Source organism: Myotis daubentonii, chromosome 2 (assembly GCF_963259705.1).
Source record: "Myotis daubentonii chromosome 2, mMyoDau2.1, whole genome shotgun sequence".
NCBI lineage: Eukaryota > Metazoa > Chordata > Mammalia > Chiroptera > Vespertilionidae > Myotis > Myotis daubentonii.
In genome coordinates this window covers 134,748,421-134,767,151 of record NC_081841.1, presented here as the reverse complement: position 1 = coordinate 134,767,151, position 18,731 = coordinate 134,748,421, and the positions used below count along the sequence as shown (strand labels likewise).

Below are 18,731 nucleotides of genomic sequence, written 5' to 3'. Positions count from 1 at the left end.
GCAGAGTTAGAACTGATAGAAACATAGTGACCTTTTGCTGTTAGTTTTCATTATATTGGACCACTCTGTAGCTGTTAATTAATTTAGAAAATTGATTTTTTGCAGGCCCTCTTTTATTTAGACTTGAAATACTCTAGTAACCAAAGTTTCTGTCTTCATGGTACTTTCATCTTAGTAAGAGGAAATAGCAACCAACAAATACAATAAGTAAGTTCTGTCACCGACAGTAAGGTGTAAGTTTTCTGGGGGGGAAAAAGGAAAGTGGGATCAGGAGTATTAGGGTGGAGCTTGCAGTTTTTAATAGTGTGGTTAGCTTAGGCCATATTTAGAAGATGGGGTTTAAACAATGTTTTGAACGCCTTTAAAAGAGCCATGTGGAATTCGTTAGCCAACTAGAAGTTTTCAAACAGAGGTAACAATTTACCCTAGGGTGGAAGCAAGCCTGGCATGCTCTAGGCGCAGCAAGGAGGTCAGTTGGGTGGGATAGATGGGCAAGGGGGAAGAATAAGTAGTAGGCTATTAGACTGGAGACAGGAAGGGGATTGGCGATGGCAGATCATGAAGGAATTTGTAAATCATTGTAAGGATTTGGGATTTTACTCTGAGTGAACTGGAGAGCCACTGGAGGGTTTTGAACAGAATAGTGATTTGATCTGATTTACATTATAAAGGCTCACTCTGGCTGGCCCATGACAAGAAACATTGGGGGCAAGGGTAGAAGTTGGAGACTATTGCGGTAATCCAGGGGAGAGAAGACAGAAACCTGGACCAGGGTGGTAGCAATGACAAAAGCCTAGTCTCTCATCTGATGTCCAGTACCATCTTCAGCTGGTTTAACAAACAATCTGCTTGGATTTCTTTATCATCTAAACCCAGAAGATAGGAAATCAGATTAATTTCTTTATTCTTTTATTCTCCATCTGTCCATATTTCTGTCTATAATACATTCTTTAGGCCCTAATAATTATTAATCTCCTCTTATGCTCACATGTAATCAGTTGCCTCATTTGGTGATTTCTGTAGTAGGAATCACACATACACATTTCTTTATTCCATTTAACCCAAAGCAGTCCTTTGAAAACTTCACCATCCTCTCCACACTCTTCTAGTTCATTCTGCTGGAATCCCTTATTTTTTACAGTTTCCTGATACCTGTCTGCTTTTCCTCTTGATTTTCTTCATCCAGAGATTTGTTGACCTTTTACAGTAACCATCATTCCCTTTACTGCTCTAATCTGTTGATTCTTCCTTCATTTGGACTAGTATGGCACTAAGGTTTGCATACATATTTTGTCCCTTAATTAAACCTTGTGGGCAGGGCACCATGCCTCATGCTTCTCTCCACAGTGTCTAGTACAGGACTGGCATATAATGGATGGGCTTGTTAAAGCAAATGTGTTGAAATATTTTATTTTCTCCTAAGAATTACTAGTACTGTAAAGGTATTTTTTAAGAGTGGTTTTAAGTAGGGTGACTTCTTAGTGACAAAAAGATGGGTTTTCATCGTTCAAAGTTAATATCCTTTTCTTAAGACATTTGAGGTTCAAAAGTGAATATTAAATTCCTTTGTTTCCCACTTTACTTCTTGCTCATTACATATTTATATATATTTTTGGTATAGATAACCTTTTTACTTTATCTTTCTCTTTGCTAATTAGATGAGTTCAGCACTGTGTGCTGTAACACTTGGTTAGCCACTGTGCACATTATAATAAGATATATTCCCCAGATAACATAGTTGCTGAGATAATTGGAAGTATGTGAGAATTTATTTGGTGGTGGCCTGCCTTGTTTACTTGCAAGCTTGAATTTGGCAGCATATACCAATATACATATGCTTTAGAATGTATTTGTTTGTATTTGAAGAAAAATGTATATATGGAAATGTCCTTTGAAGATGCTGAATGACCAGTCATTTTGAAAACTAAACTGATACTGTAGAATCTGTAATCTGCCTTGTATGCTATTGTCCTGTAAGTGTGGTAAATGAAGCATAAATAAAGGTAATGTTTTCATTTTAACTTGAAAATTTTTTTAAACATATTTTATTGATTTTTTACAGAGAGGAAGAGAGAGGGATAGAGAGTTAGAAACATTGATGAGAGAGAAACATCGATCAGCTGTCTCCTGCACACCTCCCACTGGGAATGTGCCCGCAACTAAGGTACATGCCCTTGACCGGAATCGAACCTGGGACCTTTCAGTCCGCAGGCCGACGCTCTATCCACTGAGCCAAACCGGTTAGGGCTAACTTGAATTTTTGAGTGCTTATGGGAAATATTAGCTTGGTACATATCCCCCATATATTGAGAGGTTGGAATTAAGCTTTATGCGTATGTATGCGTGCTTGTAGGCATTCAAACTATAGCCATTTTCTTCGTTGAATTTTATGATTGCTTAAACTTGAAGTACAGTCACCTAAATTACCACCATATGCATATTACTAATTGCCTTGCAATAGGACACTGAGATTTTATTTAGCCTTATATCTATCATAATTGTAATTATTTTATATTACTTTAGTATAGTGCTTCTCAAACTTTTTGGTCTCAGGGCCCCTTTATACATTACATGTTAATATAAATAATATTTTAATTAAAAAATCCAGAAACCTGTTTTCCAAAAAAAATTAGTGGGAAGAGTGGCATTTTGCAAATCTCATGAATGTCTAACTCAGCGATTTTCAACTAGTGTGCCACAAGAATTTTTAAAACATGCAATACTTGATTAACCAGGGGTATTGACTTCTTTTCCCTTAGATTGTCAAATAAAAAAAATGACAACAGCCAACACAACAATAGCTATCTGGTGTGAATAAGTCAAAATTATACCTATTTTCAAAAAATATATTTTTATTGTTGATAGTATTATGGATATCTCCCATTCCCCCCTTCCCTCCCTCCTTGCCGTAATCCCCCAGCACTCTATTGCCCATGTCTGTGGGCTATGCATCCTATCTAATAATCCTATCTAATAAAAGAGTAATATACAAATGAACTGTCACTTCACGATAAAGATGGCAGAGCCCACAGCCAATAAAGAGGGAATATGCAAATTGATGTGACAAGGTGAGCGGCAGAAAGGCGGCTCCAGGCCAGAGCGAAGGTGGTGCCGGCAGCCAGGGAAAGGGAGGCCTATTCTTGCACAAATCTTCGAGCCTCTAGTAAAGTATATAAGTTCTTTAGTTTATCTCTTCTCATCCCCCCCAACCCCACATTGAGGTATGTCAGTTTGTTCAATATCTCCAAGCTTTGGGTCTTATTTGTTGGTTGATTCATTTTGTTCATTAGATTCCACAAATAAGTGAGATCCTGTGATATTTGTCTTTCTCAGTTTGGCTTATTTCACTGAGCATAATATTTTCCAGTCCATCCATGCTGTCCCAAAGGGTAGGCGATCTCTCTTTTTTACAGCTGCATAGTATTCCATAGTGTAAATGTCCCACAACTGTTTTATACATTTATCTACTGATGGGTAATGGGCTGTTTCCAAATCTTAGCTATTATAAATCATGCTGCTATGAACATAGAGGTACATATATTCTTTCTAATTGTTTTTTTTTGGCGGGGGGGGGGGGGGGAAGGGGGGTTAGGATATATTCCCAGGAATGGGATCACTGGTTCCAACAGAAGTTCCATTTTTAATTTTTTGAGGAAACTCCATACTGTTTTCCACAGTGGCTGCACCAGTCTGCATTCCCACCAGCAGTGAACTAGTGTTCCCTTCTCTCCACATTCTCGCCAGCACTTGTTGTTTGTTGATTTTTTGATAATAGCCATTCTGACCATTGTGAGGTGATATCTCATTGTGGTTTTAATTTGCATTTCTCTGATGATTAGTGACTTTGAGCATTTTTTCATATGTCTCTTGGCCATTTGTATGTCCTCTTTGGAGTAATGTCTATTCATGTCTTCTGCCCATTTTTTAATTGGATTGTTCATCTTCCTTTTGTTGAGTTTTGTGAGTACTTTATATATTTTGGATATTAACCCCTTATCAGATGTATCATTGGCAAATATGTTCTCTCACACAGTGGGTTTCCTTTTCATTTTGATGGTGGTCTCTTTTGCTGTGCAGAAGCTTTTTATTTTGATGTAGTCCCATTTGTTTATTTTCTCCTTATGTTCCTTTGCCCCAGGAGATATATCTGTAAACATATTGCTACATGAAATATCTGAGATTTTACTGCTTATGTTCTCCTCTAAGATTTTTATGGTTTCATGCCTTACATTTAAATCTTTTATCCATCTTGAGTTTATTCTTGCATATGGTGTAAGTTGGTGGTCTAGTTTCATCTTTTTGCATGTGTTTAGCACCATTTGTTGAAGAGACTCTTTACTCCCATTGTATATTCTTGCCTCCTTTGTCAAATATTGACCTACCTATTTTTTTGTTGTTGTTGTCAGATTGGCAAAAAATATATTTTTTGGTGTGCTGCAGAATTTTAGTAATTAGTTCATATGTGCCATGAGATGAAAAAGGTTGAAAATCACTGGGCTAGCCTAAAAGACAAGCTGGAGTCTCAAACCTTCTGAATTCAGTGTTTAGCAATGTTATTTTGGTTTAAGGATCTGAAGTAAGTCTGACCTGTAGGATATATATAGTTAGAAAAGGGAGGAGCAGTTAATAGTATTTTTAGATAATTGTGGATATTCGTATTTTGATACTACAACAAAATTCTACAAGTGGAAGTTTCTTAAAAGTGAGTTGCCATATAGAGTCTGAAACCCTATCAACAAACTTCTTGTACTTTTACATTGAAACCCACTGGTTTTATCTTATACACTTTGAGCGGCTCTTCCACTTAAGCATGATTTTATAACATTATATGCCCATCATTTGATGAATATTGAATCACTGAGTTATGTAGTTCTTCCACAGGTTAGCACATTTCATTATACAGTATCAAAATTTTGCATTCATCAACACCATTGATTTAATTAGAAAGTCTAAATTTTGGAGAGCTGTCAAGCTAATGGTAGGTACAAGTTTTTCAAAACTTCTAATTTTGACTTCAAATGTTGAATTTTATTAATGTTGAGAAATAATGAATATTTTCACTTGTTTTCTTTGAAAAGATGAGCTTATTCCATTTATTTTTGAGAAAATATCTTTCACATACCTGAGTCTGAATAACCATAGTTTGTCTCTCAATCATTCTTTTTTTTTTAATATTCACTCGAGGATATGTTTTTATTGATTTTAGAGAAAGAGGAAGGCAGAGAGAAATATTGATTAGTTTTTTCCCGTATAAGACCCGATTGAGCCTGCAACATAGGCATCCAGGAATCGAACCTGCAGCCTTTTGGTGTATGGGATGACGCTCCAACCAACTGAGCCACCCAGCCATGATCAACCATTCTTTTAAATAAAAGTGATCTTCCTGGCAAAAGAAGCTATTTCAGCTCCCAACTCAATCACACAGAGGCTTTTCTTTGACACAGGCATCCTGTGTTGATATCCAGCGGAAGTGCTTTATGTGTACTTTGCATTTGGTGTCACAGAATATTAAAGGATATGTATCAAGGGTCAAAAATTGAATAAAACATTTTTGACTGTTCATCAAGGACATTCTTAAGTGAAACCGGCCTTTTTGCCCACTGTTGCTTTTGCACCATCAGTGTAAATAACAGTGAAAAGTGCAATTGAGTACTTATTTATTTTTTATTTTTTTTTAATACATTTTATTGATTTTTTTACAGAGAGGAAGAGAGAGAGGTAGAGAGTTAGAAACATCGATGAGAGAGAAACATCGATCAGCTGCCTCCTGCACATCTCCTACTGGGTATGTGCCCGCAACCCAGGTACATGCCCTTGATCAGAATCAAACCTGGGACCCTTCAGTCCGCAGGCCGACACTCTATCCACTGAGCCAAACTGGTTCGGGCTACTTATTTATTTTTTAAAATCCTCATCTGAGGATATTTTTCCATAAATTTTTAGAAAGATGGAAAGACAGAGAGAAATGTCGATGTGAGAGAAATACATCGATTGGTTGCTTCCTGCAGGATCCCCACCAGGACCTGGCCTGGCGAGGAGCCTGCAACCGAGCGAGAGATGTGCCCTTGACCAGAATTGAACCGGTACCCTTCGGTCTGCAGGCCGATGCTCTATCCACTGAGCCAAACCGGCTAGGGCGCAATTGAGTATTTTAATGAAAATAGACTTTGTGGACACCCAGATGATCTTGAGGACCCCTCCATAGACCATGCTCTGAGGAATGCTGATTTAGTGTGCTATAATGAGAAAAGTTGCAGGTTCCATTTTGAGGTATCTTGTGATGTATTGAAGTTTTTTTTTTATTGGCTGTATCCGAATGGAGACATCTCCTTCCTCTACTGCTGCTTAGGGCAGCACCATTCATAGCAATGGATTGCATGCCTGTTTTAGTGCTTGTTGTTAGTTATATTAAGAATTTAGTACATATTTTTAATTGGATTTGAATTGGATTTAATATAGTTAATTGGAATAAACTATATCCCTTAAGTGTTTATTACACTTATACGTTGGTATATAATCTGCCTTCATATGTACTGTATATTATTTACTAATTCTCCCCACAATCTGAAGAGGATATCGCTTTTCAATTAAATCTCCATTATGTAGATGAGAGAATAAAAGCTCTAAGAGATTGTGTGACTAGCCCCACTGTATTTCCTTATATTTCAAAATAAAATTTTAAAGCAAGCTTTTTTTGGGGGGGGGGTGGCTATGGGTTCATGTTTATTGGAATTTGATATAGAGTCTTGACTATGGGCAAGATGGCAGCCAGAAGTGTGGGTAGGAAAAAAACATCCTATTCCACTCTCAATTCACTCTATTAATCCATCAACCTACACCACTCCCATCCTACTAAGTCCAAAGAAGGTAAAATGGCCCAGGAACATGCTGTGCTGCTCTTTCATCAGTCTGTTAAGCCTCAGAATTAGAGAGTGAGTTCTGTCCATTTAGTTTCAGAACAATAAGCAGAGGCAGGAAGCCATGGCAAAGACACTGGCAGCCTTGCATCTTGCTAGGTCTTTATAGCTGTGTCTCTGGATTTGTAGGCCACTTCTCGGCTTTTCAACTCCCTCACGATTCCTTGAGTCAGCCGACCAGTGACTAACACTGCATATACACCAGGCTTAAAGTTACTGACTCCCTGCCACTTGGAGACCCAGCTGTCCTCTGGACTCATCATTCCAATGATTCCATCAAAGGAAGAGCTGGTGCAGTCATATACCATCTCTCGGTTAACCTTCATCTGAAGGTATGCATCACAATTGTCACAACCATCATATTCAAACTGGTCTGTAGTCTTGACCAGCGAATGCAACAAACAAGATCGCAGATGCCTCAAGTCCTTGAGCACTGTCTCCAGAGCCATCCTCTCGACAGGAACAGAACAGCAAAATGCTCACAAGCTCTTTAATATTGGTAACAGAATTGCTGCTATGTCTGCCTGAGTAAATGCCTGCTTACTGAGCTCTGATGAATTCTTTGTCAACTGCAGGTTCTCTCTCACCTCCCTGCACTTCCATGGCAGCCAACTCTAAATCCCATCCAGGCTTTCCAACTCTCCCAGTGAATTATCAGGTGTACCGGTTAATAATGCGGATTTTTTTCAATAGATGGAGTTACACATATGTTTACATATATGCAATTTGATATGTATGCTATTTTGTTGTATTAACAGCAAGCTTCAAAACTTCATATGTCAAATTTGCTGAAGGTGTTAACATCATAGATATTTTTTACACATAAAGATGTCAAATTTTGTGCCAAAAAAGCATTTGCAGGAAGTTTTAGCTCATTACTTATCTTGAAGAAAAAGTTATCGTATACTTCGGGAAGCTTATGGTGAACATGCTCCATCTCCAGATACTTGTGAACGCTGGTTTAAACCCTTTAAAAGTGATGATTTCGATGTGAAAGACAAAGAACGTCCAGGTCAACCAAAAAAGTTTAAAGACCAACGGTTACAAGCATTATTGGATGAAGATGGGTGTCAAACTCAAAAACAACTTGCAGAAAGATTAAACATTGCTCAGCAAACAATTTCTGATCATTTGCAAGCAATAGGAAAGATTTTAAAGGAAGGAAAATGGGTGCCACATTAACTGAATGAAAGACAAATGGAAAACCGAAAAGTCACCAGTAAAATGTTGCTTCAACAGCAGGAAAGAAAATCTTTTTTGCATCCAATTGTGACTGGCAATGAAAAGTGGATTTGTTTTGAGAATCCCAAACGCACAAAATCATGGATTGATCCAGGTCAACCATCAACATCGACTGCAAGGTCAAATCACTTCAGAAAGAAGATAATGCTCTGCGTTTGGTGGGATCAGGAAGGTGTGATGTATTATGAGCTTCTAAAACCAGGTGGAACTGTTAATACCGATCACTACCGACAACAAATAATCAATTTGAATCATGCTTTGGTTGTGAAATGACCAGAATGTGTCAAAAGACATGGCAAAGTAATTTTGCTTCATGAAGATGCACCATCACACACTTCAAAACCAGTTGAAGACGCCCTTACCAGTTTGGCTCAGTGGATAGAGCATCGGCCTTCGGACTGAAGGGTCCCAGGTTCGAGTCTGGTCAAGGGCATGTACCTTGGTTGCGGGCACATCCCCAGTGGGGAGTGTGCAGGAGGCAGCTGATCGATATTTCTCTCTCATTGATGTTTCTGACTCTATCCCTCTCCCTTCCTCTCTGTAAAAAATCAATAAAATATATATTTAAAAAAAAATAATTAAAAAAAAAAACAGTTAAAGACATGTTAAAAGATCTTGCCTGGGAAGTGTTAACCCACCTTCCGTATTCACCAGACCTTGCTCCTTCAGATTACCACTTATTCCGATAGATGGCACATGCACTTTCTGAGCAGCACTTCAAAACATTCAAAGAAGTAGAAAATTGGGTCTCTGAATGGATTGCCTCAAAACAAGAAAAGTTCAATTGAGACGGTATCCACAAATTACCTGAAAGATGGGGGAAATATGTAGCTCGCAATAGACACTACTTTGAATAAAGCACTTTTGATGTTTCTCTTGAAATTATCGTGTTTGGATTACAGAATCTGCATTATTAGTCTGTACACCTGGTACATGTAAAGGTCCCTGTGGAAGGAATAAGGAAGCTCTATTTTTTGCTTTCTCTGAGTAACAGCCATGCTACTGAACATTTGGAATCATCCCAGTTTCTGACAATCTTATGCTTGTGAGGAATAACAACCGAAACAAAAATGTATGACTTTAGTGTTTTGTATATTTCCTGAACTACCAAGGTTTATGGCTGACTATAGAGATTCATCTTTCAGTGTTACTGTCAACTGCCTAAGCCATGCCTACTCTCTAAAAAATTAAGCCTAATAGTAGAAAATGTTTCTTATTCAGTGGCTGGAAAAAGTGAAAGGCATGTTTTATATGCTTTCATATTTGGGTATGCATGCATAAATATGTGGTTGGTGTGTATAGCTTTAGCAATCTGGGGATAAGGGTGAGGAGAAGATTTAAAAATTGGAATGTAAGGATATTTATAATGAAATATTTCAATCCTATGGAAGTGGAGAGAATAGTGTAACCTTTGGCCAATAGCCATATTTTATAATTGTGGACATTTGCCATATTTTTTAAAGGAAATAAAACACGTTACACAGTTGACATCCATTTACTTTTTCTGCTTCCACCCCCACCTCCCTTTTCAGAGGTAATCATTGTCCTGGAGTTAGTGTTAATTATTGTGATGAGTCTGCAATTGCCTACAACAAAAACTTTACAATTTAACTGTAAGAAACCAACAGCATTTTTGGAGATGATTTAAGAAGAATGTCATCCAAATTTCTATCAATTAAGGAAGTTCAGTGCTTAGATTGAATAGAGATTGTTTTTAGTATAAGGTATGTTTTTTTTGTTTGTTTGTTTGTTTTTAATTAAATCTTTATTGTTCAGATTATTACATTTGTTCCTCTTTTTTTCCCCCCCATAACTCCCCTCCTCCCAGTTCCCGCCCCACCCTCCGCCCTCACTCCCCACCCACTGTCCTCATCCATAGGTGCACGATTTTGTCCAGTCTCTTCCCACATCTCCCACACCCCTTTCCCCCCCAAGAATAGTCAGTCCATTCCCTTTCTATGTCCCTGATTCTATTATAATCACCAGTTCATTCTGTTCATCAGATTATTTATTCACTTGATTCTTAGATTCACTTGTTGATAGATGCATATTTGTTGTTCATAATTTGTATCTTTACCTTTTTCTTCCTCTTCCTCTTCTTAAAGGATACCTTTCAGCATTTCATATAATCCTGGTTTGGTGGTGATGAACTCCTTTAGCTTTTTCTTATCTGTGAAGCTCTTTATCTGACCTTCAATTCTGAATGATAGCTTTGCTGGATAAAGTAATCTTGGTTGTAGGTTCTTGGTATTCATCACTTTGAATATTTCTTGCCACTCCCTTCTGGCCTGCAAAGTTTCTGTTGAGAAATCAGCTGACAGTCGTATGGGTATTCCCTTGTAGGTAACTGAGTTTCTTTCTCTTGCTGTTTTTAAGATTCTCTCTTTGTCTTTTGCTCTTGGCATTTTAATTATGATGTGTCTTGGTGTGGTCCTCTTTGGATTCCTTTTGTTTGGGGTTCTCCGTGCTTCTTGGACCTGTAAGTCCATTTCTTTCACCAGGTGGGGGAAGTTTTCTGTCATTATTTCTTCAAATAGGTTTTCAATATCTTGCTCTCTCTCATCTTCTGGCACCCCTATAATTCTGATGTTGGTACGCTTGAAGCTGTCCAGAGGCTCCTTACACTATCCTCGCATTTTTGGATTCTTTTTTCATTTTGCTTTTCCGGTTGGATGTTTTTTGCTTCCTCGCATTTCAAATCATTGACTTGATTCTTGCGCTCCTCCGGTCTGCTGTCGGGTGTCTGTATAATATTCGTTATTTCAGTCCGTGTATGCTTAATTTCTAGTTGGTTCCCCAATATAAGATCGAGGGTCTTATTAGTTTTCGTGTAGATCTCATTAAGTTTATCGGCAGCTTCTAAACAGTTCTTGAGAGACCTTAAAAGTGTGGTTCTGAACTCTATTTCTTCCATTGACAATTTTGTCCTGTTTCTTTGTCTCCGCATTTTGTTATGCTTCCTTGGTGCACCCCCTAGTGGTCTTTGTTCGCAGTCTTATAGATAAATCTTGATTGTTGTAGCTAATTCCAGGGAGGGTTTGACCTCCAGGCCAAGTGGCTATGAGAATCAGCTATGAGTGTCAGCAGTGAGAGAACTTCTGTCCTCTAGGGAGGTGCTAATCTAGCCTTTGCCTGAGGCTATCAGGCAAATGCCTCTGTGCAGGGCTTGGGTAGTGCGGGTCGCACAGGATCAACAGGGTGGGCCGGAGAGAGCAGTTATGGCGGCTCTCAGTCCTGTCCCCAGGGGCTCTGCCTCTCTGAGTCCCAGCACCCGCTGCAAAGCTGGGAGAGAAAGCTGCACTCACTCTGACCGAAGCCAGACAGTCCCGCTTCTCCCGTTTGAGTCTGGGTCCCTAAAGACTCGCCCGGATCTGGAGCTCAGAGTCTGTGACTCCCTCCCGATTGAAAACGCCAACCGCGCCCTCTGCGGTCAGCCCGCTCCGCGCACTCCGCACCTCAGAATTTGACTTCAGCACTGCGCCTCCTCTGAGTGTCCGTGTGCGTTTCTCTTTCCTCCTAGTTGTAGGACTTCCACTCAGCCAGCGTTCCTGTGGTTCTGGGTGATGTCCGTTCCGTTTTTTGGTTTCACTTTTGAAGTAGTTGTTCAAAGCAGCAAACTCCGGCGTTAACCTATGCCGCCATCTTGGTTCTCCTCTATAAGGTATGTTTTGACAAGCCTTTTTGTTTGTTTCTTCAGTGCCTGAATTTTTTTTTAACTTCCCGAATTTTAACATAAATTATGTGATCAAAAGTAATTATTGAGAAACTTTACAATTCAGTCCCATGTTTTCTAGTGAGAAAAACTGATTGATCAGTGAAGAGTATGAGGTTGAAAGAAGATGTTTGAATTCTGTTTTAGCCTTGGCACCAGGCGTTTTTTATTTTGGTAATGTAGTCCTGTATCTGCAATGTGAAAATCACACCGGTAGCATATGAATCAGATAATATTTATAGTCCTATTCCTCCAAAGAATTGATATGTAATTTATGAAAAGAATATTGGCACATTTGTTTTTCACTTTAGTCATTGCTATGAGTTTATTAATATAACCTAAACTTCTAATTTCAGTGCTCATGATTTCCACTTAAATATTATTGCTGAAAATTTAGTGAAGTTTCTGTTAACTTTTAGACCTCTGTTTTCTGTATACCTTTGTGTATGATTTTTATGGAGAATGTCAGAAAGAAGCGTTAAGACCTAACCGGTTTGGCTCAGTGAATAGTGTCGACCTGTGGACGTGGGTTTGATTCTGGTCAAGGGCACATGCCTGGGTTGCAGGCTCGATCCCCAGTAGGGGGCGTGATTCTCTGTCATCATTGATGTATCTATCTCCCTTCTCTCTGAAATCAGTAAAAATATATTTAAAAAAAAGCAATCATTAAGTAATTTTTAACTTTATTGTAGTATTTGCCTTTTCCTAAACTCTGTGATGCTCAGCTTTTATTATCAAACCTGTCTGTTTCCTGTTTTATAAAGCAGTTGAGAAGAATTTAGGATGTTTTTATCATACCTGGAAGAAATGACAGGCTGTACAAACACGTTTCTTTTTTTTTTTCCTTTTGATTTTCTATAGCTTCCAGGTTATAAAGCTGGTTATTTGTTTTGATTCATGTATACTAAGATCTTCGATAGAACCTGGCCTTTTTTCAAACCAAACTCAGCTTAGTAAAATCAATTTTACAGTGTAAACTACTTACTTGGGATATTAAAATGAAGTCATTGAAAAAATTTTAATTTTTAAAAACTCATTTTCTTTGGCTTTTCCAAATTTTATGGATTTGTGGGAGTGTTTTGTTGTTTTGGTTTTTTTTTATAAAGAAAGAAAAAACCTCACTCCAGGTTTTGGTTGCACACAGGCATTGTCTCTTCTATAGTGCTTTGGGCATAAGTGTATTGTTCTTATATCAGAATTTGAAAGAAAGAAAATGCCATGTAACTGGTTTTTCTTTTTCTGCCACATAGCCTCTTACTACAGAAATACAAAACATTTTACTTCATTGCCTTTATATTTTTGTTGCTTGAAATCTTATTCTCTTGATATGGTGATAGCACCAGTACAATAATTCCCTCTGGAAAAAAGAAGCCAAGACTTTAAAATTGGTTCATTACTTTAAAAAGCAACACATATTCTTTATTTTTAAAAACATACAGAGTATGGAAGGTTTTTGGTTTTTTTTTTAATATATTTTATTGATTTTTTTACAGAGAGGAAGAGAGAGAGAGAGTTAGAAACGTCCATGAGAGAGAAACATTAATCAGCTGCCTCCTGCACATCTCCTACTGGGGATGTGCCCGCAACCCAGGTACATGCCCTTGACTGGAATCGAACCTGGGACCTTTCAGTCTGTAAGCCGACGCTCTATCCACTGAGCCAAACCGGTTTTGGCGAGTATGGAAGGTTTTTATGTGAAAAAGTAGCAGCCCCTTTCCCCACAACCTCACTAGTCCCACTTTTGGGGCACCCAGTGCTGACAAAAGGTTCTGCGATGAAAAGCCACATCACTACAGAATAGGAAAAGTGACCAAGATGCATTTGAAGCCTACGTTTCAACTATATTCTTGTGCCTTGTATCATTATTTGGTTTGGAAGAATTAAAGAAACTTTTTATGCAGACATATAAATTTACAACGTTTACTAGGACATCTTACCATTAAGCAGTTAAAAAATAGGTAATCTGTTGAGCATTTATTTTGTTCACTATGGTGAGCACTGTATATGAATGATTTCATTTATTTCATGCAAGGAGCCTGTGAGCTAGGCACCATTGTGACTTAATTTATTGGTAAGAGGAATGGGTTTACATAGGATGTAATTTGATCAAATCATGCAGTTTTGTGAGCATGTGCCCTAAATCATTATACTAGTTTTCAGAGTGTGGATGCACAGTTTCATGAGTAATGCGCAGCAATGAAAACAGGAAGAGAACTAGAATGGAAAAATTTGCCTTTTTGTGTTTGAATATTTCAAACATACCCTGAAGTAGAATACTGGTAATATAGCAATCCCTATATACCCCCTCCCAGCTTTAGGGATTTATGGTAGATCTCACCCGCCCACTGGCATTATGGTAGATTTTTTAATGTGCTATCAGTGATTAGAGTAAGTTACTTTTATTAAAAGATATAATTTTACTTTATTCATATATATTTGTACCCCTCATTGCCCTGCTGAATTTTATCCCCAAAGGCTCTACAGGGTTGTATATTACTGTGATATATAGTTTCACTTACTATACACTTTAGTTCCTTCATAAATTCCCTATTGGTTTGTTCTGCAGAAATGAAAATAATCTGTCTGATCATTGTCTGCAGATTATGACTATGTTTTTAACCTGCCGCTTTCTAGATATAGATGTCTAGTGTAGTGATTCTCACCTAGGGCAACCTTGGCAACATCTGGAGACATTTTTTATTGTCACAACTTAGAGTGTATTACTGGCATCTAATGATCAGGACATCCTGCTATACACAGAACAGCCCCTCACAACAAAGAATTGTTCAGCCCAAAGAGTCAATAGTGCCAAGGAAGAGAAATCCTGTCCCAATATAAGAGAAACTATATATATATATTTTTTTTTAATTAAATCTTTATTGTTCAGATTATTACAGTTGTTTTTCTTTCCCCCCCCATAGCTCCCCTCCACCTGGTTCCCACCCCACCCTCAGCCCTCAACCCCTCTCACTGTCCTCATCCATAGGTGCACGATTTTTGTTCAGTCTCTTCCCGCATCCCCCCCCACCGCTTCCCCCCCCCCACAAGAATAGTCAGTACACTCCCTTTCTATGCCCCTGATTCTATTATAATCACCAGTTTATTCTGTTCATCAGATTATTCATTCACTTGAATTTTTTTTAAAATGTATTTTATTGATTTTTTACAGAGAGGACGGGAGAGGGATAGAGAGTTAGAAACATCGATGAGAGAGAAACATTGACCAGCTGCCTCCTGCACACCTCCTACTGGGGATGTGCCCCCAACCAAGGTACATGCCCTTGACCGGAATTGAACCTGGGACCTTTCAGTCCGCAGGCTGATGCTCCATCCATTGAGCCAAACCTGTTAGGGCTATTCACTTGATTTTTAGATTCACTTGTTGATAGATGTGTATTTGTTGTTCATAATTTGTATCTTTACCTTTTTCTTCTTCTTCCTCTTCTTAAAGGATACCTTTCAGCATTTCATATAATACAGTTTGGTGGTGATGAACTCCTTTAGCTTTCCCTATCTGTGAAGCTCTTTATCTGACCTTCAATTCTGAATGATAGCTTTGCTGGGTAAAGTAATCTTGGTTGTAGGTTCTTGGCACTCATCACTTTGAATATTTCTTGCCATTCCCTTCTGGCCTGCAAAGTTTCTGTTGAGAAATCAGCTGACAGTCGTATGGGTACTCCCTTGTAGGTAACTGAGTTTCTTTCTCTTGCTGCTTTTAAGATTTTCTCTTTGTCTTTTGCTCTTGGCATTTTAATTATGATGTGTCTTGGTGTGGTCCTCTTTGGATTCCTTTTGTTTGGGGTTCTCTGTGCTTCCTGGACTTGTAAGTCTATTTCTTTCACCAGGTAGGGGAAGTTTTCTGTTATTGTTTCTTCAAATAGGTTTTCAACATCTTGCTCTCTCTCTTCTTCTGGCACCCCTATAATTCGGATGTTGGTACACTTGAAGCTGTCCCAGAGGCTCCTTACACTATCTTCATATTTTTGTATTCTTTTTTCATTTTGCTTTTCCAGTTGGCTGTTTTTTGCTTCTTCGTATTTCAAATCTTTGACTTGATTCTTGCGATCCTCTAGTCGGCTGTTGGGAGTCTGTATAATACTCTTTATTTCAGTCAGTGTATGCTTAATTTCTAGTTGGTCCTTTATCACAACCTCAAGGGTCTCATTAGGTTTCTTGAGGTTCTCATTAAGTTTATCGGCAGTCTCTAGAAAATTCTTGAAAAACCTTAAAAGTGTGGTTTTGAACTCTATATCCAGTAGTTTGCTTTCCTCCATTTCTGTCATTTGTGTCCTTTTTATTTGTCTCCGCATTTTTTTATGCTTCCCTGTGTCGATAGAGTGGCTTTCTGTGCTAGGTGTTCTATAGGGCCCAGTGGCTCAGCCTCTCCAATTACATGAGGTAGACACTCTTGGTGCACCCCCTTGTGGTCTTTGTGCACAGTCTTGTTGTAGTTAAGCCTTGATTGTTGTAGGTAATACTGGGAGGGATTGACCTCCAGGCCAATTGGCTGTTAGAATAAGCTTTGTCTGCAGTGGGAGAACTTCTGTGCTGGAGACACCCCTCCGGGCAAGACTTGCTTCAATGGGGCTTTGGTGTTCACTGAGTCTGCCCCCTGAGTGTGTCCCTTATGGATCCGAGGAGCTGCAATCTGGATGGTCCCACTCTGACCACCGGGCATACTGGCTCCTGGATCTCTAAGGAGGTGCTAATCTAGCCTCTGCCTGAGGCTATCCAGCAGGAGCCAGCTGTAAAGCAATGCAAGTTGCCCTGGGGCCTTGGGCCAGCTATAGTTCCTTAGGTAATTATCAGATTGCAAAGGGCCAGGCCTTTCATATGCAAAAGCCTCTGTGCAGGACTTGGGCGGGGCGGGGTCCCAGGGGATCAACAGGGCGGAGCGAGCAGTTATGGCTGCTCTCAGTCCTGCCCTCAGAGGCCCTGCTTCTCAGTGTCCCGTCAATCGCTGCAAGCACCCCCGAGAGAAAGTTGTCCTTGAGTTCCCATCGATCCCAGACAGTCCCCTTTCTCCCGTATGAGTCCGGGTCCCCAGAGTCTCGCCCGGAACTGGAGCTCAGAGCTTGAGACTCCCTCCTGAATGAAAAAGACAACCGTGTCCTCAGCCGCCAGCCCTCTCCGCATGCGCCTCTGTACGTCTGTAATTTACTTCCGCACCTCACCTCCTCTGAGTCTCGGTATGCTTTTCTCTTTCCTTCTAGTTGTAGAATTTCCACTCAGCCAGCCTTCCTGTGGTTCTGGATGTTGTCCGTTCCATCTTTTAGTTGTATTTTTGAAGTGGTTTTGCGAGGCAGCAATCTCCGGTGTTTACCTATGCCGCCCTCTTGGTTTTTGGACCAAGAGAAACTATATTATTTTTAGTAAATAAGCAATTTAGTATAGCTATTGATGATATTATTAAAGTTATAAAATACAGTTGTCTCCCTCTCTCATCCCCATCTGTAGGGGTAACATTCCAAGACCCCCCAGTGGATGTGTGAAACCGCGGGTAGTACACTATGTTTTTCCCTATACTTACATACCTATGATAAAGTTTAATTTATAAATTAGGTACAGTGTGAGATTAATAACAACAATTATAGCAGTATACTGTAATACAAGTTATGTCAGTGGCTTTGGGGACATTATTATTTTTTAAATATGTTTTTATTGATTTCAGAAAGGAAGGGAGAGGGAGAAAAAGAAACATCAGTGATGCAAGAGAATCACTGCCTCCTGCACGCCCCCTCCTGGGACCAAGCCCGCAACCTGGGCATGTGCCCTTGACTGGAATTGAACCTGGGACCCTTCAGTTCACAGGCTGATGCTGTATCCACTGAGCCAGACTGCCTAGGGCTGGGAACATTATTAAGTAAAATAAGATTCATGTGCACACAAGCACTGTGATAGGGAGACAGTCGATCTGATAAACCTAGACAGCTACTAAGTAACTAGTGGGCAGGGAGTGTATACAGTGTGGATGCATTGGACAGAGGGATGGTTTGAGATTCATCATGCTATTCAGAACATGTGGTATAAAAGTTATGAGTTGTGCATTTCTGGAGTTTTTAATTTAATATTTCTGGATAGCAGTTGACCGTGCATGACTGAAATCACAGAAAGCAAAACTGAATATGAAGGGGCCATTAAGAGTGACCAGAACTTGTTCACCTCCCCAGTGGTCATTTTTGTTTTCCTCCTATTCTTTTATCTTGTCCCTCCTCCTGTCTTTTTACTTCTCTTTTGTTATATCAGAAGAAATCTGTGTACTTATAGGAGACTGTTCTTGAGATCTCATCTTCTGTTTTTTAAAAGTATCTACTCTTAAGTACCCTATTTTTTCACTAGCCATTATTTGTCAGATTGCTCCTTTAAAACAAGATTGGCTCCCCCGCTTTCCTCATCCCGCGCCTCATAAAAGCACAGTTTTCTTATTCTGTACAAGTCCTAACTGAAGAAAATTTATGGAGCAATAAATACGATGTTCTAAACATTTCACTACTTTTTTTTTTTACATTTAGAAAGATATGCCTTCTCTTTCTTTCTCACCCCTTTAATTCAAGCTTGATTTAATTCTTTAATTTTAAGCTTAAAGATTAATATATAGTAAAGGAAAATGGCAGTGTAAAAACGGAACTGTGGCTGCCCTAGCCGTTGTGGCTTGGTTGGTTGGGCATTGTCCCATGCACTGAAAGGCTGCCAGTTTGATCCCTGGTCAGGGCTCATGCCTGGGTTTTGGGCTCGATCCCTGATAGCAGGTGTGCAAGAGGCAGCCAAACAAAGACTTGCTCTTACATCGATGTTTCTCTCCCTTCCTCTCTCTCTCTAAAAATCAATGTAAAAATAATTGAACTGTGCCTGATTTCTCA

The 18,731-nt window shown here is 39.2% G+C and overlaps 2 protein-coding genes across 2 annotated transcripts in view; one reads left to right on the top strand and one right to left on the bottom strand.

The window, feature by feature from the left end:
- GTF2F2 (general transcription factor IIF subunit 2) overlaps window positions 1-18,731 on the top strand; it is a 152,757-nt gene that overhangs the window by 30,124 nt on the left and 103,902 nt on the right. The gene's annotated exons all lie outside the window — the stretch shown is intronic.
- LOC132228376 (transcription elongation factor SPT4-A-like) lies at window positions 7,012-7,391 on the bottom strand. The gene has a single exon (XM_059684670.1). It carries the CDS (start codon window positions 7,364-7,366, stop codon window positions 7,013-7,015), a length of 354 nt encoding a protein of 117 aa, XP_059540653.1. The 5' UTR covers window positions 7,367-7,391; the 3' UTR covers window position 7,012.